General features: G+C 42.3%; 1 protein-coding gene across 1 annotated transcript in view; it reads right to left on the bottom strand.

Moving 5' to 3' along the window:
- Positions 1 to 21,832, bottom strand: part of cadm1a (cell adhesion molecule 1a) — a 329,742-nt gene that overhangs the window by 34,598 nt on the left and 273,312 nt on the right. Inside the window, exons 3-7 of the mRNA XM_083764661.1 lie at positions 20,754 to 20,906; positions 19,852 to 19,989; positions 15,661 to 15,819; positions 9,675 to 9,771; positions 6,365 to 6,537 (exon numbers count right to left, since the gene is read on the bottom strand). Of these exons, the coding sequence (XP_083620787.1) occupies positions 6,365 to 6,537; positions 9,675 to 9,771; positions 15,661 to 15,819; positions 19,852 to 19,989; positions 20,754 to 20,906 (720 nt within the window). The remainder of the gene's footprint in view (positions 1 to 6,364; positions 6,538 to 9,674; positions 9,772 to 15,660; positions 15,820 to 19,851; positions 19,990 to 20,753; positions 20,907 to 21,832) is intronic.

Below are 21,832 nucleotides of genomic sequence, written 5' to 3'. Positions count from 1 at the left end.
ACCGATACCGATGTTTAAAATGGCAATTTGGCTGATAGCTGCTACCGTACTAGTTGTCTCCACCAGGCCGAAGGCTTGGGGAGAGAGTATGTTTTGCACTCCGTCCGTGTCCGTGTGTGTGTCCATCTGTCCGTCTGGCCGTCTGTGTACAGCTAATCTCCGGCACCGTTAACCCGGTCGATGCCAAATTTTGCGCACACACTCCCTGGATGCCGACGATGAACCTCGGCCTACATTTTCCAGAACGGCACCAGGAGGCCGACTTTTGAAAAACAATTTCTGTCCAAAAATCCCACAAATTGTTACACACTATCTCTATAATCATGTGTTCAAGACAGATCTGTCCGATATTTCATATTCCATCCTGATTGGCTAACATTGGCTTTCAAAGTTTGCAGGATTGGCCCGTTTTGAACAAAAAGCCTCAAATCATGAACGCAGCGTGCAATTGACGTGAAATCTTTCACAGAATTTCCTACTAAGCTGAGGAATATATCCCACACTTTTCACATTGGCCTGTTATAGCGCCACCAACAGGTGGATTTTTGCAAAACCTATTTTTGTAACAAAATGCCTCACATATTCCAATTGCCATCCAAGGTGTAAGAAGAAATGGCACCCTTTTCCCATTGGCCTATTATAGCGCCACCAGGAGGTTACAACCTGACCTGCCCTGGTGGAGACTAGTTTATTTTGTTTTGGTTGTTATTTAAACCAGTTAAACTAACAGACCTATATTATAAAACATAACAGCTTGGTATGCTGTGGATAACCAACACACCAACATAGCCAGCCCGAAATGTATAACAACAACAGATAAAGCCATCAGTGAATGTCATCTTATTTGCCAATATGCAGATGGCAGTCAGCGAGGGAAATATTGGCTTATATCACAATATACGGGCTGACATTGTATTGATATCGGTGCATATAATAATTACATTTAGATAGGTACTGTACATGAAACAGTGCTAACATTTGAACAGATATAGAGAGAGCATGAGAAAGCAGAAAAACAAGCCAATGAATAGTCAGAGAGCAGAGTGTCCAATGTCTGTTGATTCATTTTAGTTTCCGAACTTTCCGTTACTCAAACGAGAAATAATGAAAGAAATGGACGACGATGGCCGATGCATGTCCCACCAGCACATAAGTGCTGTATAGCTCTAATCTAGATGCTACAGCTACAATCCCAGCATTGCATTATGGTACATGTCGCATGCTTGTGTCCTCTTTTGTGCCTGTACAGCTTGGCACGCTGTGTCTCTGCCACATGCCCAGAATCTGGCTCTGTAGTAACGTGATTTCTAAAGCCAAAGTCTGGAAGAACTCCCAGAAGAAGCATGAAGCAAGCAAAAAGGAAAATTTCCATCAATGGGACCACTAAACGAGCCAGCGCTGTGCAATAAAATGCAGTGCTGGGTGAAGGAGCTAGGAGTAGGGAGTATATAGGGGAAGGCCTCCATTATTGGGTTAGCGGCAGTGCTGTAAACAAGTTCTACTCCTCTGTGCTAGAATACGCTTGACTGCAAGAGGAAAGCCCTGATGTTTTTGTTGTGCCTCTGTGAAGTGGAGGGGCTGTTGAGAATTAGAGTCGTCCAGAAAGCACTAACATTGTTAGTGTCAGCTAGCTGTGTGGCGCTCTCCATCATTTAGAGTCACAATACTTGGGAATCTAATGTATGAGAGGAGATGTTGGCCACGGTCGAATTTGTTGTGGCTGCCAGGCAAGAGGGGGCAGGTTATATCGGCAGTTCGGCACATATCGTATAGGCAGCGGCCTGAACACACCGTGTCATACCTGGTGGAGTTTGAATTCAATTGATTTTACAAATTGGACCAGTAAATAAAATTAAAATAAAGTCTCAACTTTTAACCCCTTTTCTTTTTTCTTTCAATATTTTTTACATTTTTACATTTTACAATATTTTTATGTGCATTGTAGAAGACATTGAATGGCTCACAATGAGACTTTTACAACAGTACTTTCACCAAAATTAAAAGTGTGTGTGGGTGTGTGTGTGTAAGCGCGCGTGCGTGTCTGCGGTACATGTAGATCTCACCTCTGCTCGTCTTTCTAACTTTGACGGAGGAGACGGAGGAGGAGGCTGTGCTAAATCATGAGTGCTCTGCTAACGGCTCACATTCAGAGGAGTGCGTGGATGTTTCGCGCATGCGTTTTGTGCGCAGCCATTGTGTGGAAGGCTTGCACGAGGAGAACAAAGTGGTAAGTGGAACATTACGTGATAGGCCAGTCCCAGCACGTGGCTCACATTTACGAGTTGACAGTTCCATGTGATTTGCACATGGATAAGGCACCACAGACATCAAAACATCAATAGACTGACTCCGATTTTTTTTTTTTTTTAATGGCAGGTGTGTTGCATTACTATCGCATAGATCTGCCGTTGTGTTATTCTTGCCATGGCCCGGGAGCGAGTCGGAGGATGTGAGAGGATGTGAGAGTGGGTCTGTGTCCAAAAAGCCTGGAGCAATTACTGGTCCATTTACACCTCAGGCTGAGTCCGGCCTTTTTGGAACCCATACTGCGGTTGTGATCGACAGATATGGCCAGGAGAAAGTAGTGTTTGGTCACAAATCACTGGTTATCTCCACCGGTTTGAAATAGTGGGGATCAGGTGTTTTTGCTCCCGTCTGTCCTGTCCGTCCTGTCTGTCCGTCCTGTTCGTCCTGTTCTGTCTGTCTGTGAGCAGCTAATCTTGGATACTGATCAGCGTGTCATTTCGTATTCACACCCCCACTAGGCCAAGGAAGATTCACGAGCAAATGATTCAAACCCCGCAGCTTCCTCGTGTCCTGACGACTGCACCCCATGACTGACACATGTAACCCTTTGAGGCAAGAGATCTGCACAACGAGGAGAGCACTGCAAACATGTGCAGAAACACACAGCATTGGGGACATAATACTTTATAAGTAATGTTTGTTATAACTTGTATTATGTATTACTTTCAACCAAAACTAATGTTATACTGTATGCATGGATTGCTTTCTGTGCCAATTACATTTGTGCTCAAAGGAATTTAAGAAGCAAGCTTATTTATTTAGCCTGCCTGGGGCAGGTTAAACAGAATTCAGTATTTCCTAGTGCGCCTACCGTTTTCATCTTATATTTCCCTTGTGCTCCTAAAATTGTCTCCAGAGTTTTTGACCTTTTCCTGTCCCTGGACTTTTGATTCTGCCTGTGGTTTGGTTGCCAATAAATTGTTTAAATAACTGCTCTGCCTCCACTTCTGCTGCATGCGTTTGGGCCCCATCTCTCCTGAAGCACATTACGAAGAGGGCAGGTTCAATGCAATGGAAAGAAATGACAATGACACGATAATGTTATTGGTGTTCAAATGCAATTTCATGACCAAACATAAACAACGCAGAAGCTGCAACACTCTCTCTCACTGCAGGCGAAAGTCTAAAGCTTAAAGCGTAAATACTGTCCGGGTTATGTAATCAAGTACATTACATCTCATCTGTTCTCATCTGTCTAAACGTTTTTCGAACTGTAGTAAAATTACTCCAGTAAAGTAATACAAATATTTATAATAGCTGGAACCCTTTGTAATTCATAGTAATGTTATTATGCAAGTGTTACTAATGAACTGTAATGTGTAATTCCCAACGCTGCACATGTGCACCCAACAAATAAACACAAAATACAGGCAGATGCATGCGTGAAGCGCTGGCAGTTTAGTCTACTGGTGTCTGTGTGAAAAGGCAGGTGGCAATATGCCGTTTCCTGGACGTTGAGGGCCACTCGTACTGTTAACTTACCACCGCCATTCACGCCTTTTTTTTAATGTTTTTTTGTGGCTTTCGCCTTTTATTTTATATTTTTTATAGAGGGATAGACAGTAGGCTGACAGGACGCCCATCTTGCCGACATCGCCTTTTCACGCCTTTTTACAACTGTGTCCTGTACTCGTAACACTTCGGTTCGGGTGCGATGAAAAAAAAAGGAAATTAAAGTTCCGCTGGCTTATGCCGTCTATAGGAACGCAGTTTTTAGAATCGTGATATCTCAGATTCTTCTTGTTGGCTCAAAACAAGCTCGATTTGTGGCTCATTTCTCTAAACGATATGATCCTCGGTTACAAAATGTATGTTATGTGTGAATTAAATAGCAATCGCGGGACCTGTTACATAGCGATTATTCACTTCCTGGGTCTCGGTTTCCGAGTGAAGCGGCTTACTAATTAAGTGTCTTGCCGTATTAAAAGACTGGGCGGCTGTTCTGGATTACACTTTTCCGACACCAGATGGCAATGTTGGCGGTAAATGAGTTGAACCAAAGTCATTGTTCAAACTCCTGTAATCATCTGTTTAGCAAATCCACTTTTTCTTTGTTAAATCCTTCTGAAAAGCCATATCATTTCTCCATGCTAGCAGAAATTATATGAGAAAGTCATTTTGGCCATTGAAAATGTCCTGCTTTGGGAGCAAGCGTTGTTGGTATCAATGGTATCAGTGTGTAATTGGATAAGGCTGGGGGACGGAGGGACGGGGGGAGAAATGACATTTTGGATTAAAAGAGAAAAGAGTGATGATGATGATGGCCGATGGAAGGAAGGAAGGAGATGAAGAGAAAAGAGATGCAGAGGCACTATATTGTAGTACTGTACACACTGTGTGTGAATAACAATGTTATGAATTATGACCTTCCACAGCTACAGTCAGGGGGTTGTAGTAAAGGGAAAGGTTATGAAGTAAGCCTACATAAATGAAAATTTCCTTCTTGGCGCGCGTGCACAACTGCACACACACACACACACACACACACACACACACACACACACACACACACACACACACACGCAAGCAATGTTCCAGCTGACTTTGAAGTTAATATTTGATGCAGTCAATGTAAGAGACACATAATATATATCATCAAACTTGACCTTTAAATAATGACATGGTGGTAGTAGTGTATCTAGTGATGACCAGAAATTATAATGAGTAACAAAGGCCCGGTCGAAGGTCGCACCAGAAAATGTCAGAATGAAATTAATTAGTTATTGTGAGACCAGAGCTTGGTGAACAAAGCCGTTTTCTCCAAATGTTTTAGTGCAGTGCAGTGCAAGCGTATTTAGCCGAGGACAAAAGGAAGCATACAGTATCAGCATTAGCTCGTTACACAGTAGCTCCAACCATGTACTGTACTTGTGCCTTGCGAGAGTCACGACTCACTGCATCTGTGTCAATGTATGTGGTTGCAGATCAGAAATGTAAAAGAAAACAGGGTTGTCTGATACAGCTAAAAATATATCTTCCCCCTAAATGCTTCCACCCAAATTAATTTAACTCACATGCCAAATATCACCGTTGTACATACTAGTGTGACTGGACCTTAAAGGGATTGTGACATTAAAAGAATAGTTTTTGTAATTTTTCTTAATTTTTCTGTACTCAATTGCACCCAAAAAACCTGAACTTTTAACAGTTTGACGGCTGCTAATTGTTTAATCCAGTGTTCCACCGTGCGTAAAAAGCTATACCCGACATTTGTTTAATGCGTTTAATTCGCCGTATTAAAATAATTAAAAAGAAACAGCGGATTTGTCATCATAATGCGACGAGGCCGTCGCGTTATGATGACGAAACCGGAAATCAAGTCATCATCTGGGCTGCTAGGGCTTCTGGGAAATTGAGCTCAATGTAAGTGGACGGGGGGTTTGTTTGGACTACAATGCCTCATGGAGGCGGATTGTAATGGCCGCTGGTGCTGATTATCATAACATGCCGACGGACCATTTTTCGGATTTTTATCGTTGAAAGCTGCAAATACTTCAGTGTATGCTCTAAAGGTAATAAAACTATCGCGGCAGCGTAGAATATTTGATTAAATAGCGGGTAACGCGTTTTATGGAGTCAAACTGTTAACATTCAGTAGATTTTCTGTGGTCTGGGGTTTTCTGGCTCAAACAAGTGCTCTGATATTCCTGCTGTTTGTGATGTAAGAGCCAGAAAATCCCATATATGTCAATTGGATTTGCCAGCAGATGTCACTGTTTCGACTGTTCTGCCTGTTTTCATTGCAGCTCAAAAGGCTTCCAAACCCCAGAGAAAACTCCAGACCACAGAAAATCCACTGAATGTTCAAAGTTTTTGGGTGTAATTGAGGTCATAAAACCTAAAAGAATAAAAATTAATGAAAATGAATGTCATGAAACCTTTAAGGGTTAAGAGATGGACCAGGGTTTCCCCGTCAGCAGAAGGCAGTGGTGAGAAACTCTACAGGGCATGAGCGACTGCAGAGGAATAAAGTTTAAACCTGAAGTGATGACGAGTGAGAACGCAGGCCAACAACACGGCGGAGACGTACAGTATAGCCTCCCCGACGCCAACGTACCATAAACGTAGAGGATGTAGTCGTCGTAGGACTCGCCCACGGCGTTGGCGGCCAGGCAGCGGTACGTTCCGTTGTACGACTTGTTGAGGTTCTCGATGTACAGGTCACTGCCCGTGATGACGGCGTGGGACGGCACGTCGTCGTCCACCTTCACCCAGCTGATCCGCTGCGGCCTGAAACGAAGGCGACGAAATGAACGGCATCCTGTTATTATCAGCACTATATATCCTGTTGTCAGTTCAAATTGAGGGTTGTTAAGAGGTGCACGCACATCCACACATTTCAACGGGTGCAGGGTCCAAAAGAATAACTAAGAAAGGAAAGAGGAGATCCGCACACCCTTTTAAAAGCTCCCAAAAAATGTATTGACAACAGAGCGGAAAACAATAGGTTTTGGCCTCAGGGGCCTTCGTCAGGTATTCTCTAGGGGCCTTCGCCACTGCGTCAGTATACCTGACGAAGGCCCCTGAGGCCCAAACGTTGTATTGTTGTCAATAAATTGTTTTGGGAGCTTTTAAAACGGTGTGCGGATCTTCTCTTTCCATTCTTTGTTGTTGGTTATTATCAGCACTATATCCAGTGGTGGAAAAAGTACTCAAATGTTTTACTTAAGTAAATATATAAATAGTGCAGTGTATAGTATTCGAAATGTACTCAAGTAAAAGTACAAAAGTATTGGCATCAAAAGGTACTTAAAGTACTAAAAGTACTCATATTGCAGAATGTCCCATTTTACATGTTCAAAATATTTAGAAAATTGTAGATCTACAAGCTCACAATGCGTCGCAGTGCGACACATTGTGAGCTTGTAGATCTGCTATTTTTGAGTTGAGCTTGTTTTTTTTTTAAATATATATATATATTTTGTTTTTATCTTCAATTTTTCACAAAATACACAGACCACCCGTCCACAGACCTCCCCACATACAAACCCACATACATAGAAGACAGCACAGTTAAAGCATAATAACAAATTAAAATTAAATACAAAAAACGTAGAAAAAACAAAACAAAAAAACAAAACAAAACAAGAGACAAATCTACTATAGAGAAATTAAGTTGTTTCCGGAAGCAATAGATCCAGACTGAGATAGCTGAAAATAACTAAACTAACCTAAAACATTTTTGATACAGGTAAGGACAAACTTTCCATATAATTCAAATAAGGTCGCCAAAAATCTTCAAAAACACAACTGTTCATTTCTGAGAACTGAGTTGTGCTTGTTTTTCAGGCTTGCGTTGCCCCTCATGAGCAGACCTGTCGTTGATCCAGGCGACAATGTCTGCATTAATCCCTTCTACAAGTAGGCCTACCTTAATTCTGACAACACAAAATAGGTGAGAATCTGGATAAATTTACTTGCCAGCACATGGGAGGACCTGTGTATGAAAGGATGAAAATGTATCGGCACACTGGAATTAAAGTTTTGAAATGATGGGGAAAAAGGCATTAATGTACCGTATTTCAATATCTGTGCTTCTCTCATGTAAATACAGGAACATAATGTTGTTTTCCCTTCGACTTCCATTGTTCAGGCATGTGTGCACGACTGCACGTGTAGGTGGACGTGTCACAGTGTAGGAGGATGTAGTGGCAGTCTTTGCCACCTCTCTGACTCGGCAGGAGTCTGTGACAATGAGCTTGTAGACCAAGTGGACCCTTGTCTGCCGTGCACACTGCCAAGGGAGAGGTGACACGGAAACAAGGACACAACACCTCTATTTGGCCCCCGCAACTTCCAATATAGCAGCACACTGTTAGTTCTCTTGAGCACTAACAGTGCCGTACCCTCTCTTGTCACGTTCTGAGTTGTTCCCTCACCTGAAAAAGAGATTTCTGGGCACGGGAAATGAAACTTTATTTAAAAACGCAGCAGTGTGCAGCAGTGACATTCCCAAGATGTAGAGGGAGAAATTACCTAGAAAAGCGAGAAAGTGGTTTAATTTGGGGGGGGGGGTCAAAGGGAATCCTCTCATACAAGGGAATGAGAGCAGGAGAGAGAAGACAGACAGACGCAGAATGTGCGTGTGTTTGGATGCGGGGGGGGGGGGGGGGGGGGGTTGCTGCAAGGAGAGTGGAAGGGCGGCCGTCTAGAATACAAATGGCCACATGCAGCCGGGGCAGCCTGCGCTATCTGCTGGTAATGACTGCACAACTCTCACCAGCGCTAATGAAAATGACTTACAATTCCCTGCTCTCTGTATTGATTGAGTTTTCATCTTTATATACAGAGAGAGAGAGAGAGAGAGAGAGAGAGAGAGAGAGAGAGAGAGAGAGACAGAGACAGAGACAGAGAGACAGAGACAGAGAGAGACTGAGCTTGTATCCATGACACACCAGCCAAGTACAGTACAGTATGTAAACTGCAGTGTGGTATGGATGTACCCTAAGTTACAGAGACTGAAATAAAAAGGGAGAAAGGGCCTGTGTGCGTGTGTATGGCGCATGCACGCACACATGCACCAATCAAAAGAGAGAGCACAGAAGTTCATTGTATTTGTGTTACGCCGTGCTTACCAATTCAAGTTAGGAACACATTAAAATGATCAGACATGATTCCAGTTTTCGTTCCAGTTTGTCACGTACTGCATGTCCACTGTCCAAATTGGATGTTAAGAGGTGAGACCTGTGTCAGCTCCCATCACTTGATGACCAGGCCACTGTACGACGTGTACGTGTTAACGTCTGGAACCCCAAATCAGATCTTTGGCTTATCCAGATTGGAATCAGATTGGTTTTGATTTGAAAACCACACGGAATCAGAATTTTGAATCCAACTTCAATCTGGATAGGAATTCAGATTTGCGCTGGATTTGGCCATAATGGCTGTGGCCTTTGAACTCGCTGAGATGACGTCAACGTTCCCCTACATGTGTAGCCATTGCTCTCTCCTGTAGCGCTCTAGCTTAATGCATGTGCTTCCTGCAATGCATTAACATCACATTAAGCTGGCTAACTGTGCGCACCCGCCCTGGAATGCTAATGTCCTTCTATCCAACAAGACAGAGAGCTCTCAGATACCTGACTCTCTTTTGGAGTCAGGTATGAAACATTGAAATAATTACATATTCATATGCAAATATGCACACATTCTCTGAAGGTATGCGCACGCAGTACACATGATTGAATGTGCATGTGAGTGCATGCTTGCATTCTCTCCCCATTCACACAGTATATCTAATTGTGTGTATATCTAACCCCTGTGGGGGTGTGCGTGCGTGTGCGTGGGGGTGTGCCTGCGTGTGCGTGTGTGTGTGTGTGTGTGTGTGTGTGTGTGTGTGTGTGTGTGCATACGTGACTGTGCCTTACTGTGGTTTGCCTTTAGCCAAACATGTCAGTTCTAGATTTTCGCCTTCCCTGGTCAGACCCTGTGGAAACTCCACCAATATCTTCACTTCTGGTTTGTCTGGAAGAATGAGAAGAATAAGAGAGGGGGTTATTGATATTTACTAATGAAGTGTACACTTAAATAATTAAACACATGAACAAATAACAAGATAGATATTTAATGGTCCAGAAAAATTAATCCCAGACCTTTTCATTCAATTCTGCTAAAACAACATCATGTAAAAGTGTATATTTTAAAGTAAAATGTTCACATTTCCCTTCCTTCAATGTTTCACCGCAGCACAACAGAGGTTGGAGGCAAGGCATTTTGACAGCTAGCTTTCAGATTTGACCAGTGCAGATAATAATATAGAGAATCTGTTTCCAAGAGAAATTGATATACGCCTTTTAAAGGAATCATTAAAGGAATCATTAACAACCACCTCCGACACCACGAGTCTGTCCTGGAATATATCCGTATAGTCATGAACATTTACATCACCTCGAACAACAACCACCACCACCACCATGAGCTTTTCCTGGAACAGATCCTTTGTGGCGAACGTGTCAACTGGAGAGAAGATCCAAATATAATAGAAAATAGCGATGCAAACACACAGCCTAATGATTAATGCATGTTCCTGGGAGCTATGCCTTTGGAACACAACTTTACTTTGAATAAGGGTGAAAAATGTATCGTAATGCTCACTTGTTCAACAAGGTGACATTAACATATAGCTACCGTAAAACAATGCTTTTACTACATAATTGTCTCCACCAGGCCGAAGGCATGTGGGGAGAGTATGTTTTGCACTCCGTCCGTCCGTGTGTCCAAACTGTGCACGCATATTCCCACTAGGCTGAGGAAGAAATGCCACTTGACAGTTTTCAACAGCCTGATGGTGGCGCTACAACAAGCCAAGTCGCGTCATGCACTCGCACACACACACACACACACAACCGGTCGATGCCAACGATGAACCTCTGCTCCAAACTTTCCACAACGGCCTGTTATAGCGCCACCAGGAGGCCGCTTTGTGCAAAACAAAAACATTGTACCTGCATCCCTCCAACACCAACCTCCGGCCCAAATCTTCCTCAACAGCCTGTTATAGCGCCACCATGAGGCCACAACCTGACCTGCCCTGGTGGAGACCTGTGCCGATTGGCACTTTATCTAGTTGCATCTCTTTTTTCTCCAGACTTGTTCACTGCCTTAACTCTTTTCACTGTAGCAAGGGGTTATACAGTATTTCGTATTTATACAGTATTTAGGGGTTATACAGTATTTAGTATTTATACAGTATTTAGGAAATTGACGTAAATTCTCCAATCATTGCCAATGGAATTTAATGTTTGTTAGGACAAAAATCTACACTTGTTATACACACAATAACAAGTATCGAGTGAACAGCTAACACACTGTAGTAATGGATAGTGGCATGCCCAAAACAAGGACAGGCAGCCACAAACCCGTTGTGGTCTGGAAGCGTCATTCAAAACCCTGATGGGTTGCGTGAAGGGGGAGCTGATGGTCAAGATTCAATGTATTCCTCGAGCAAACAGGACGGCTCTATTAGCTCAATGGTAAAAGCTTTGGCACTTAAGCAGGAAACCAGGTTAAAATCTGGGGTAGAAGAGGAATGTTGCATAGTGCTGCTTTTTGGTTGTGAATGGCTTCCCCATTACAGTCTCATTTTGTCTCTTGCCAGAGGAACATTTTGTCAACAGTTCACTGGTCTTGACATGCTGTCCACTGACCTTTTAGCTCTGTCAGAAACAACCTTTGGCTCGTCCATTATCATGACTGCTTGATGTTTCACATCATTCAACCTCTACAACACCTCCTCCAATCACTGTGATGGACAGTCTGCTTAGCAGATCTACAACGCTGCAACCTCAGCTCTCAAGTTCCAGCCATATTTCTTTCTCTCTCTCCAGTTTGGAATAACATGACATCCACAACATTTAGCTTTAAATGAGCTCATATTGCTCATGACTCCTGTATTGGGAAGAGAGTGCTTGCTGTTGTTTGCCGAATCGTTTGAGGGTAGACTTTACCCCACATAAACTGAAGACAGCTGGCTAGATTTGGATCTTAGCAAAGAAAATGAATGGAAGGCATCAAATAATTAACCACCATACCTTTCGTCTAGCTGAATAAAATCAAACAACAATAACTGGCACTGACATAATGGGTTTTAAGCAGTTTAAGTAAAAACAACCCATCTCCCAAGGGTCTAGCGCATTGTAACGGGGATACTCCTGCGTGTTACCGGCTGATAGCCACTCCCGACCTATTACAGCTAAAACTAAGGATGAAACTTAATGTGGGCCTCTGGGACGGAATTAATGGAAATATAAGTGACATATTTATCTGATGACTGGTTGGCTAAGCTAGAGCTTATTGTCAGGCAATTCTGCTCGTCTGCTTTATTCCCTGACAGTTTGTACACAGTACAATTCTCACTTTTAAGTCTTAGGGGCATATTATTGGGCAAGCGGATTGCCTGAAGTGTGCAGTGAACAGCCAAACTGACCATTTCTGGAAGTGAAATGTTGTCTACCTGCCTGCATGTGTTTGGTGTTGCCTTATTGCCCAATATGACAATTATGAACACAGATGCATTATAATGACTTCTGTTCTTGTAACCAAGTGGACCCGTACAGGACACTTAGTTTATGCATTGTCCTGACTTTTCATGACATGTACATCTCAATCATTATTATTTTTTTAATACTGTTTTTATTAGGCATTTTTTGTATATGACAACTTCAGAATATCCTTGACAATGATAATGAGTTATTCAGTTATATAAAATGAAAGATAACTAGAAAAAGTGCCCTTCTGGGCACAGGTCTCCACCAGGATAGGAATGTAGGACATTGCAGCTTGCCTTCATCTGGTGGTTGGATAAAAGGGCAACAAAAGTAAATCAGGATGGAGTCTGAGAAATCTGAAAGACCGGTTTTGTTGAATGGCTCTAGAGAGACTGTGTACCAATTTGCGTGATGTTTGGACAAAATCTGTAGGTGTACTGTGCAAAAACTTGTTTTGCACAAAGCGGCCTCCTGGTGGCGCTATAACAGGCCGTTCTGGAAAGTTTGGGGCAGAGGTTCATCGTTGGCATCCAGGGAGTGTGTGTGCAAAGTTTGGCATCGACCGGTTTAACGGTGGCCGAGATTAGCTGCTCACGGACACACACACACACACACACACACACACACGGACGGACGGACACACGGACGGACGGACGGAGTGCAAAACATACTCTCCCCCCATGCCTTCGCCCTGGTGGAGACAATGACAGGTAATGTAAATTCCACATACAATACATAATAAAAAAGATATATAAATGTGATAAACACGAAAAAACAAAAAACTGTTAAACAATGACAAATGTGAACAGACAAACAAAACAAAGACAACAGGACAGACACTCTTGCTCTCAAACTTTCCCAACACGTTGTTGTAAATTAACTGAATTACAGACATTTCTTTTTAAATGAGAAAAAATTAAATAAAGAAAAAATACTCAGTTCCTTTTTTTCTTTTTTTTTCTCAATTTTCTAATATGTTATCTATTGTGTATGAGGGGTTAGCGTGCACCTATTGAAATGGTCAATGAAGGGTTGCCATGTCTGGTAAAATCTATCTTCACTCCCTCTCAATTCAAACTTTATCTTTTCCAATTGCAAGTAGTGCATAACATCTTTCACATCTCAATCATTATTAACCACATTATCATGTTACAATGACTTAATTTTTATAATAACGATAATGTTCTCCTTCTTTGGAAAATATAGACAGTATAAAATTCTTTCAAACCAAGCAGCATGGCAATGAGTTGGACACTTTGAATTAAGATTCCATTTTAATGGCTTACAGCATCATTTTATCCAGGGTGGTGAGTTCTATCGTCCTTCTCAGTGCTCTTTCAGAAGCTCTTTTGTAGGGTCAAAGAACAGAGCAGTCTTTGGAACAAAAGCTGAAATCGATATTTCTTTCAATGCTTTATATTCAACCACTGGTCTGGTGTGTTATAGCAGAGTTGAAAATACTACTGCTGGCTAACAAGGAAAATCTGAGTATCAATGGCCTTTTGTAAGAAACCCGTCATGGCCTTCATAGCATTTAATGAAACAATGATCTGGAAGTGGGTAATTCTTCCTCAACAGCCATTAAATGGCCCGTTTGCATGTATTTGAAAAGCTAAGACCCCAATGTGATTGAAGAAGGGAGCCTTACTGTATAAATCATTCTGCTGAGAACAAGGAGAGGGACACACACACACACACACACACACACACACACACACACACACACACACACACACACACACACACACACACACACACACACACACACACACACACACACACACACACACACACACACACACAAGGCCAGCTAGGACCATACATACTATAATGTGCCATTACAACACAGCTGCATTTTGGCCTGTTTGTTTACCCAGCATAATAATAATGTTTTTACTACTTAAAGATCATCAACAGTGGACTACTGTCTGCCCTTCCCAGCCAACACCAGACATTCTTTGTCTGGCTATCCATTTGCCTAAATCACAAAGTGTCATTGGCTGGTGCTTAATCTTTGTGATGGACACGGGCGACATGCCAAGATTTCTACACAGCGGGCAGCGGCATACATGGATTTAGATAACAAGCCCTGGCCTGGATATCGTCTCCACTCTGGGCACTACATGTTCTGTCCTGCAACTTCTCACAACTTGCAATGTCAACCAACATTCTCATCTTACAAAAGAAAGCGAACATGAAAGCTGCTGTAGTCTGAAGTCGCAATGGTGGAACTTTTGATGAGGAACACAAACTGTGCCGGATCCAGATACTGCCGTCCCACTGGAAATGAACTGGCGTCTATGGTAGGCGAGGGAGCCATTATCATTATGGTAACTGAATTATTTGCTTTATAATGTGCCTCACCTCATAAGCACTCAAGACAGAGCTATCCATCGTCCCGCGGCCAGATGAACTAGTGACCGTAAAGGGAGACGCAAGCAGGAAATGGAGCAGAGCAGTTTGCACTGCTCATGAGCATCAACAAACATTACAGGCTTATTTAATTTCTTTGTCCCCTGACAACGCGTTGCTTTTTCCTTTTTCCATTTACTATTACAGAGTGAACTCCATTAGCAAGTCCCATGCACTCAACAATTTCAACACTCATCATCTCACACAATGTAATGTGGGAGTAATGCACCCAAGACAAACCATACAAGCCATACAGCAATGCGGTTTATAGATAGTTGTGATTTCTTGAGCTAGCCTTCTAAATTAATTAATTCAAGTTTAAAAGGTATCATTATTTTAGGGGAGATCAAAGACAAGTTCATGGATTGGCACGATGGTCAGCTGACTGGAGAGTGATAGATAGTAAAGGGTGATCCGATTATCTGATTTATGTATATATATATTGGCGAGTAGGAAAGATAGATGCACAAGGAGCATTAACCTATTCTGACCGGGCACCCATTTTGGTGTTGGCATCATGTTATGCTTTAGCTATTGAAAAATAGCAGATCTACAAGCTCGTATCGCGCCACCGAGTGGCGCGATACGAGCTTGTAGGTCTGCTATTTTTGAAAAATCGTAGACACTTTTAGAATCTGATCTCAGGTCAGAATGGGTTAATAATGAAACTGTCAGGATGTAATAGACATTTTTAGAATCTGATCTCAGGTCAGATGGATGCCATGCCAGACATCCATGAGTCTAAGTTATCACAGGGAAACATAATTCCCCAATAATTATAGGACTCAATACTCCAAAACCATCAACTAACCATGTATCATCATATGTCAGTATACATTGTGATCTGCAGGTGTCAGGGGTGATTAAATATGTAAAAGGTACACAGTAACTTAGTAAATGACTGTGTGTGTCCTGTGGTTATTTCCATGTGTGCATTGTGTTATTATTGTCTTACATTGCACCTCGAGGTACTTCTGTGCTTGGAAGTCCTTGACTGCGGGGTGGTCGACGATGCACATCACTGGCACGCCATCATCCTCCTTGCTGACAGTGAACGTTAGCCGACTCGTTACTGTGTACATCTTGTCATATGCGAGTTCCACTTTTGGCTTTCCTGAGGAAAGAACAAATACAAACACTTATTATTATCATCCCACGATAATTTTCACCTGGTGCCAATGCCTAAGCAGTATTCCTGGGCACTACTCCCCCTCTGCCAGCTTGGGGAGAGCCCCGAACTGAGCTCATGCTTCCTTCAATGCATGAGGAGTGAACAGGTTGCTTCTTGTCACCTGACCGAGTTTCCCCGGTAGGACGCACTGTAGCGCGTGGAAGGAACATGTTATTCGAACCAGTTCCGCTACGCTCCATTAAGCGCCCCGGCTGACCAGAGGGAGGCAGTAAAGAGACCAGTATAGAGACCATGTTTTTTGTGAGGATAGCTATCCTAGGGACACTTGGAGAACATGCAAACTCTACTCAGAAAGGCCTTTTTGTCAACCGCACCAGAGAGAACAACCCCCCCCCCCCCCCAGCGCACTGCACCCACAACATCCCCGGTGGGAATTTAACCCACATTTTAAAACTGTTCTATAGCCGATATGCATCGAAACGTTGCGAGCCAAATAGACAATCTGGCTATTTTAACTATTAAAAAATGTTTTTCAAAATAGTAAAAAAAAAAAAAAAAAAAAAAAAAAAAGGCAAAAGGCAAATAAATGTAGGCATAAAGGGAAAGGCACTGCCGAAAACAAGCCCCCAATTTTTATCAGAATGATTCTCATAAATTGTGTCGATTTTCTTTGTTGCTCTATAAAGCATTATGTAACAAACCTGTTCAATTAAAAGCTTCACGATTTAGGGCCGATTCATACTCCTATTTTAGAGCCGAATAAAAGTCGGCTCGGCGCTGTAGAGCCTACAATTTGACGTCATTTGAGGTTCGGGGGGGCTGGACCGTCCTGAACTCGGCTCTTCGGTGCTACTGAAAATTTCTGACGAGCCGAAATCATTTCGGCACTACAGCGCCGAAACAGCGGTAAAATAGGAGTATGAATCGGCTCTTAAATTGGGCTGCAGAACATAATGACACCTTGCAATAACAGCACAACCTTGTGATATTACTATGCAGAGTGAGGTGTGTGCAGTGTCCTTGGGAGTGGTCAGAGGAGGTGAATCAGCTGAAACTAACCTGTCAGGGGCCGCTGTGCCATTTCATGAAGTGAGATATAGTGTATACGTAGTGTTGTGTCCAACAGCGTTCCATGCGCTCTGTTTCCCCACACCAATTAGTAGCTGCACTGTGACACCTCGCAAACTACAATGAATAGACTAACTCAAATCATGAAGGCAGCGTCCAATTGCTGTGAAACTTTGCACGCACATTTCCACTACGTTGAGAAACAAACAAACATCACAAACGCTCCTGACCTGGTGGAGACCTGTGCTCCGAGGAGCACTTGTTCTACTCTCATATGTTTCCTGCTGGTGTAGGGCAGGGTCATTGTTTTATCTCCCTGCTGGTGTAGGACGATAAAACCATTTATATTTATAGTCTTCCTGCTGGAGTAGGTCATTGATTGATTCATCCATTTGTACGGTCTTCCTGCAGGCGTAAGGAAGGGCCATTGTTTTATCCATTCTGTAGAGTATTCCTGCTGGAGTATATGACACTTACGACAGGGTCCGTGTTTTATCCATCTATTCTGTACAGTGTTCCTACAGGGATAGAGCAGGGCCATTGTTTTATCCATTTTGTAGAGTCTTCTTTCTTGGACAGGGCCATTGTTTTATCCATTTTGTAGAGTCTTCTTGGACAGGGCCATTGTTTTATCCATTTTGTAGAGTCTTCTTGGACAGGGCCATTGTTTTATCCATTTTGTAGAGTCTTCTTGGACAGGGTCATTGTTTTATCCATTTGTAGAGCCCTGCTGGGGTAGGGCATGGGTCTAGGGCAGGAGTCACTGAAATCACCCTGTGGTTTTCTTGAGGCTAATCACTGCTCTCTGGCCCCTGTCAATCAATGAAGTACCCTACTCCTTCATCAGCACAAGCTGTTTCTCTCTCTCTCGCTCTCTCTCTCTCTCTCTCTCAATTCAATTCAAAGGAGCTTTATTGGCATGAGAAAACATAAGTTTACATTGCCAAAGCAAAAGTGAAACAATAAAATAAACGTGTAGACAGAGCTGTGTTACATTAACACTTTGAGTAATACTATACACACACACACACACACACACACACACACACACACACACACACACACACACACACAAAAGGAGCATAAAGCACAATGGGTGATGCTGGAACTCCTATTGTTTCATGACTTTCATTTTACTCTGAGCTTAAGTGGTTTAGATATCAGTACTGGGACAGCAGCTATTAAACCACAACACAAGCTGAATGACGATGAGGGGGGAGAGAGAGAGAGAGAGAGAGAGAGAGAGAGAGAGAGAGAGAGAGACGGACGGACGGACGGACGGACGGACGGACGGACAGACAGGGTCTGCATTGTAGGACTAATGGCAGGATTTACATTTAAATGATATTTAAGGGAGCCTGATTATCCCTTGAGGTAATTAAGTTAAATTCGGAGGACATTTAATTAGCCTGAAGTCCGCCAGGCAAGGAGCTGCAGCCAAAAGCAAATTAAACAATTTGTTGCTGCAGTGACAGAACTCACTGAGTCACTGCGGACACCAGAAAGACAGCATGGCTTTAGGAGTTCAGTGGATTAAAAAGGATAATTATAGGTTTAGCTTTTGGCTTGGTGATAGATTTGTGCAGCCATAGCAACAACTAGCATCTGACATCTAACAGCATATTAGCTAGCTAGACCATATCAGCATGGAAAATAATGCATTCATTACAGTGAAGCAAAACTTCAGAAAGTGGTATTGCAATGACAATGACAAATATGACACTGTGTTTTCTATAGACACAATTATCATCATCAATGTCAGGGAAATTAGTTGGACTGGCTGATATCGGAGTAGTGATTTAGAATCAAAACTTTAGAAAAATGTTTTCTAAAGTTTGCATTTTACACACTAAACACTATGCATCAGTATGTGCTCTCTCTCTCTCTCTCTCTCTCTCTCTCTCTCTATATATATATATATATATATATATATATATATATGTGTGAACAATGGTTGTGTTCACATTAGAGTTAAAATAACGTTACATTGTTACAGTGGCTATCTAGCAAACAATTAGCTACAGCTATGTAAGCAAACTCCAGCAGTAAAACATTTGTGAGGTTAATAGCTGGTCTTACAACATTCCCTAATAATACAATACTGTAGTATACACCATGATTAGATTTAATCACTTAAAGCAACTCCAGACCTTCAATAGATTGTCTAGTCTGATCATGAGGCTGTGTGTGTGCATGTGTGTGTATGCGTGCGTGCATGTGGGGGTGTCTTCTAAAGCTTGGTTTTCTTTGATGAAGGCATTAAAGTTTTCTTGATGCCAACAGGCTTTGGCCACCACTGTGCATCCATCACTTTAAATAGAATCTATTCAAAGTCACAGGGGTGGTTCAATTAGATGGTGTTGTCATTGGAGACAAAGAGGGAATAGGACTTGCAAAAAATAAAAATAAAAAAATAATGAAGGAATAGTTTTAATGCACTTTTACGGAGAAGTTGAAAGCGTGCAAGATAAATCAATAATTCAAACGGACAAATTAAGAGTTCCATTAAAAAATATATAAAGAGGGTGTCTGGTGGCACAGACAGTAAGAGCAACATGCTCATTGTGAGTCATGAAACAATGCACTTTATGGTGTAATTCGATTGAATGAACTATGATACAGTCTAATACAGAGAGCTCAAAAGTTGGCTTAACTAAAACGTATGCAGTATCCAATTCACAATACTGTGACTGTCAGTAGACAATGGCCAGGTTTACCAAAGGGATCCTGAGATCTCTGATGACATCACTGAAACTCAGAATATAACTGCCCAAAACAGGGCATTTCCCATTCCCAACGGGCTCTTCAAATGGCCATACAATATACACAGAAGTAAGCATTTGCAAAATGATTGTCCCACATTCCAGGCCGCTCACAGGAATCTCTGTTTTGTTTGTGGTAATTTATGCCTGTTATCATTTGAACCTTATCTGTGAAGATACCTACCTGGAAGCTCTTTGTCTCCCTTCATCCATCTGATGGCGGCTGCAGGCTTACTGCCCATAGCGGTGCAGGTCATCTCTGTCTCGTTGCCCTCACTCAGAATCTCATCCCGGGCTTCAATGATGGGGTTACCTGGAGGGACTGGGAGCAGACAAACACACAGGGCTCTGAAACAGAACAAAAACAATGCTCCCAGAGCACACAAGGCCGTGCTATACGCTTCTAGTGCTATACATCATTAAATTAGAAGATAGCGTGAAAATGTGGTTACTAGTTAAGTAACTTAATGGGTACAAGTTTAACAGAACATTAAATAGGCCTACAGCATATTGAATACTGACATGGATCTTCTCAATGAAACACTCTACACATTTTAGCTGTATAGCTGTCTTTTTGTGCTAACCTTTGCTCATATTAGAAGGTAAAATAACAGATGGTGGTGATCAATTCAAATATGAATGGCACAGCGTGACGGCTCGGTTTTTAACAGGTCAAGTCAAACTTTTCTATTAGCTGGCTGTATGATTTAAAAATGGCATAAATTATGGGGTGGCTGTTTCGCTACATCACTGCCATTGTCACCCAAAACTAAAATACCAAACCATCATTTCTTCTCCATAATGATTCTGCAGCTAAAAACAACATGTCCTGAAAACTCAAGTAGCTCTTAATACGACAGCAACAAGAGCACGGGGAGGTTTCTTTTAATGGTATTTACAACTAAAAGCACTCAGTACGTTGTGCTTTCCTCTTCCAACTCGTTAAGTGGGAATTAAAGATGACAACTTGAACTCTGCATTATTCACATCCAGCAAAGTATGACATAAGTGGAAAGCCCATACATAGCCCCATTAAAACACATGATTATTGGAAAGGAGTGGTATTGTCTGTGGTTCTGGTCATACTTAGCACAGTGATGTCAGCATAGGCCTCTTGTGGAGGGTCTGTATAGAGTTGGCACACATAGCGACCTTCGTCTGACAGGGAGACGTTGGACAGTGACACCCGAAGCTCATTATCCGAGAAGTTGACCAGCTGGAACCGTGCGTCTTTCAGGTCTGAGAGAGAAATGGAAAGAAAGAGAGAGATTGAGAAATGTTTCTATAGAGGGAGCACTTTCTTCAACCCAAAATGAAGAAGCCTGTCTATCCAATCTCAACCAAATGACAAATATACATAACAATGCATAAAATGGCTGAATTAACCATAGATCCTGGCAAAAGGACAAGACTTCATTGCACTTCAATTGTCCCTCAGAGACACAGAGAATACATCCATAAATCCTGTTTCCATTTCCAATATGGCGCATCTCATCTTGGCTAACCTTGTTTGCCTGCCTACCACTATCAAGTGTAATGTAGAACAACAACAACGGGTTAAGAAGCCCATCCTGCCTTGTTGATACATTTACATATATCTGGTCCTCACAGTGCGCTTTAACAGCGGGCAAACAGCCTGGCGTATTTTCTGGAAGTCCGTTATTTGTCCGGCAACTACTGGCGATAGCAGGAGAAGAGGCGATAGTCAAAAAGTGTGCAGAGGAACGTGGTTCAAAAACATGAAAGTATGTTATCTTTTGGACGACATACGTCCAGCGATAGCCAATCAAATTCATGTGTCGCTTTGTTGACCCTCGACGCCAAACAGTGATACGTTTACATTACATACGCTAATGACAGCTGGAACGACTACTAGGAGATTTGTATCGTCGAGAGTCGCTGTTGTTTGCCCGCTGTTAAAATGTAGGGTCAGCCACTGTGGCATGTATCCACTACACTATCTTCACTAGCAAAGCTTACAAAAGCTGTAGAGTGTTGAAAACGTGAATTAAGTATCCCTATTATGCAAGTAACTAGAATAAGATATGTAGATATTAAGGCCTACATAATAAGTGCACACACATTCCCTTTAAGAGAGGGTACATTGAGCTATTACTTAGAATCAGAATCAGATTTATTGTCACATCACAGTTTAAAGTAAAAAG

This window comes from Protomyctophum parallelum, assembly GCF_964188405.1.
Source record: "Protomyctophum parallelum genome assembly, chromosome: 1".
In the NCBI taxonomy this organism is placed as follows: domain Eukaryota; kingdom Metazoa; phylum Chordata; class Actinopteri; order Myctophiformes; family Myctophidae; genus Protomyctophum; species Protomyctophum parallelum.
The sequence above is the reverse complement of the archived record's forward strand: the minus strand, read 5'-3'. Positions and strand labels throughout refer to the sequence as shown.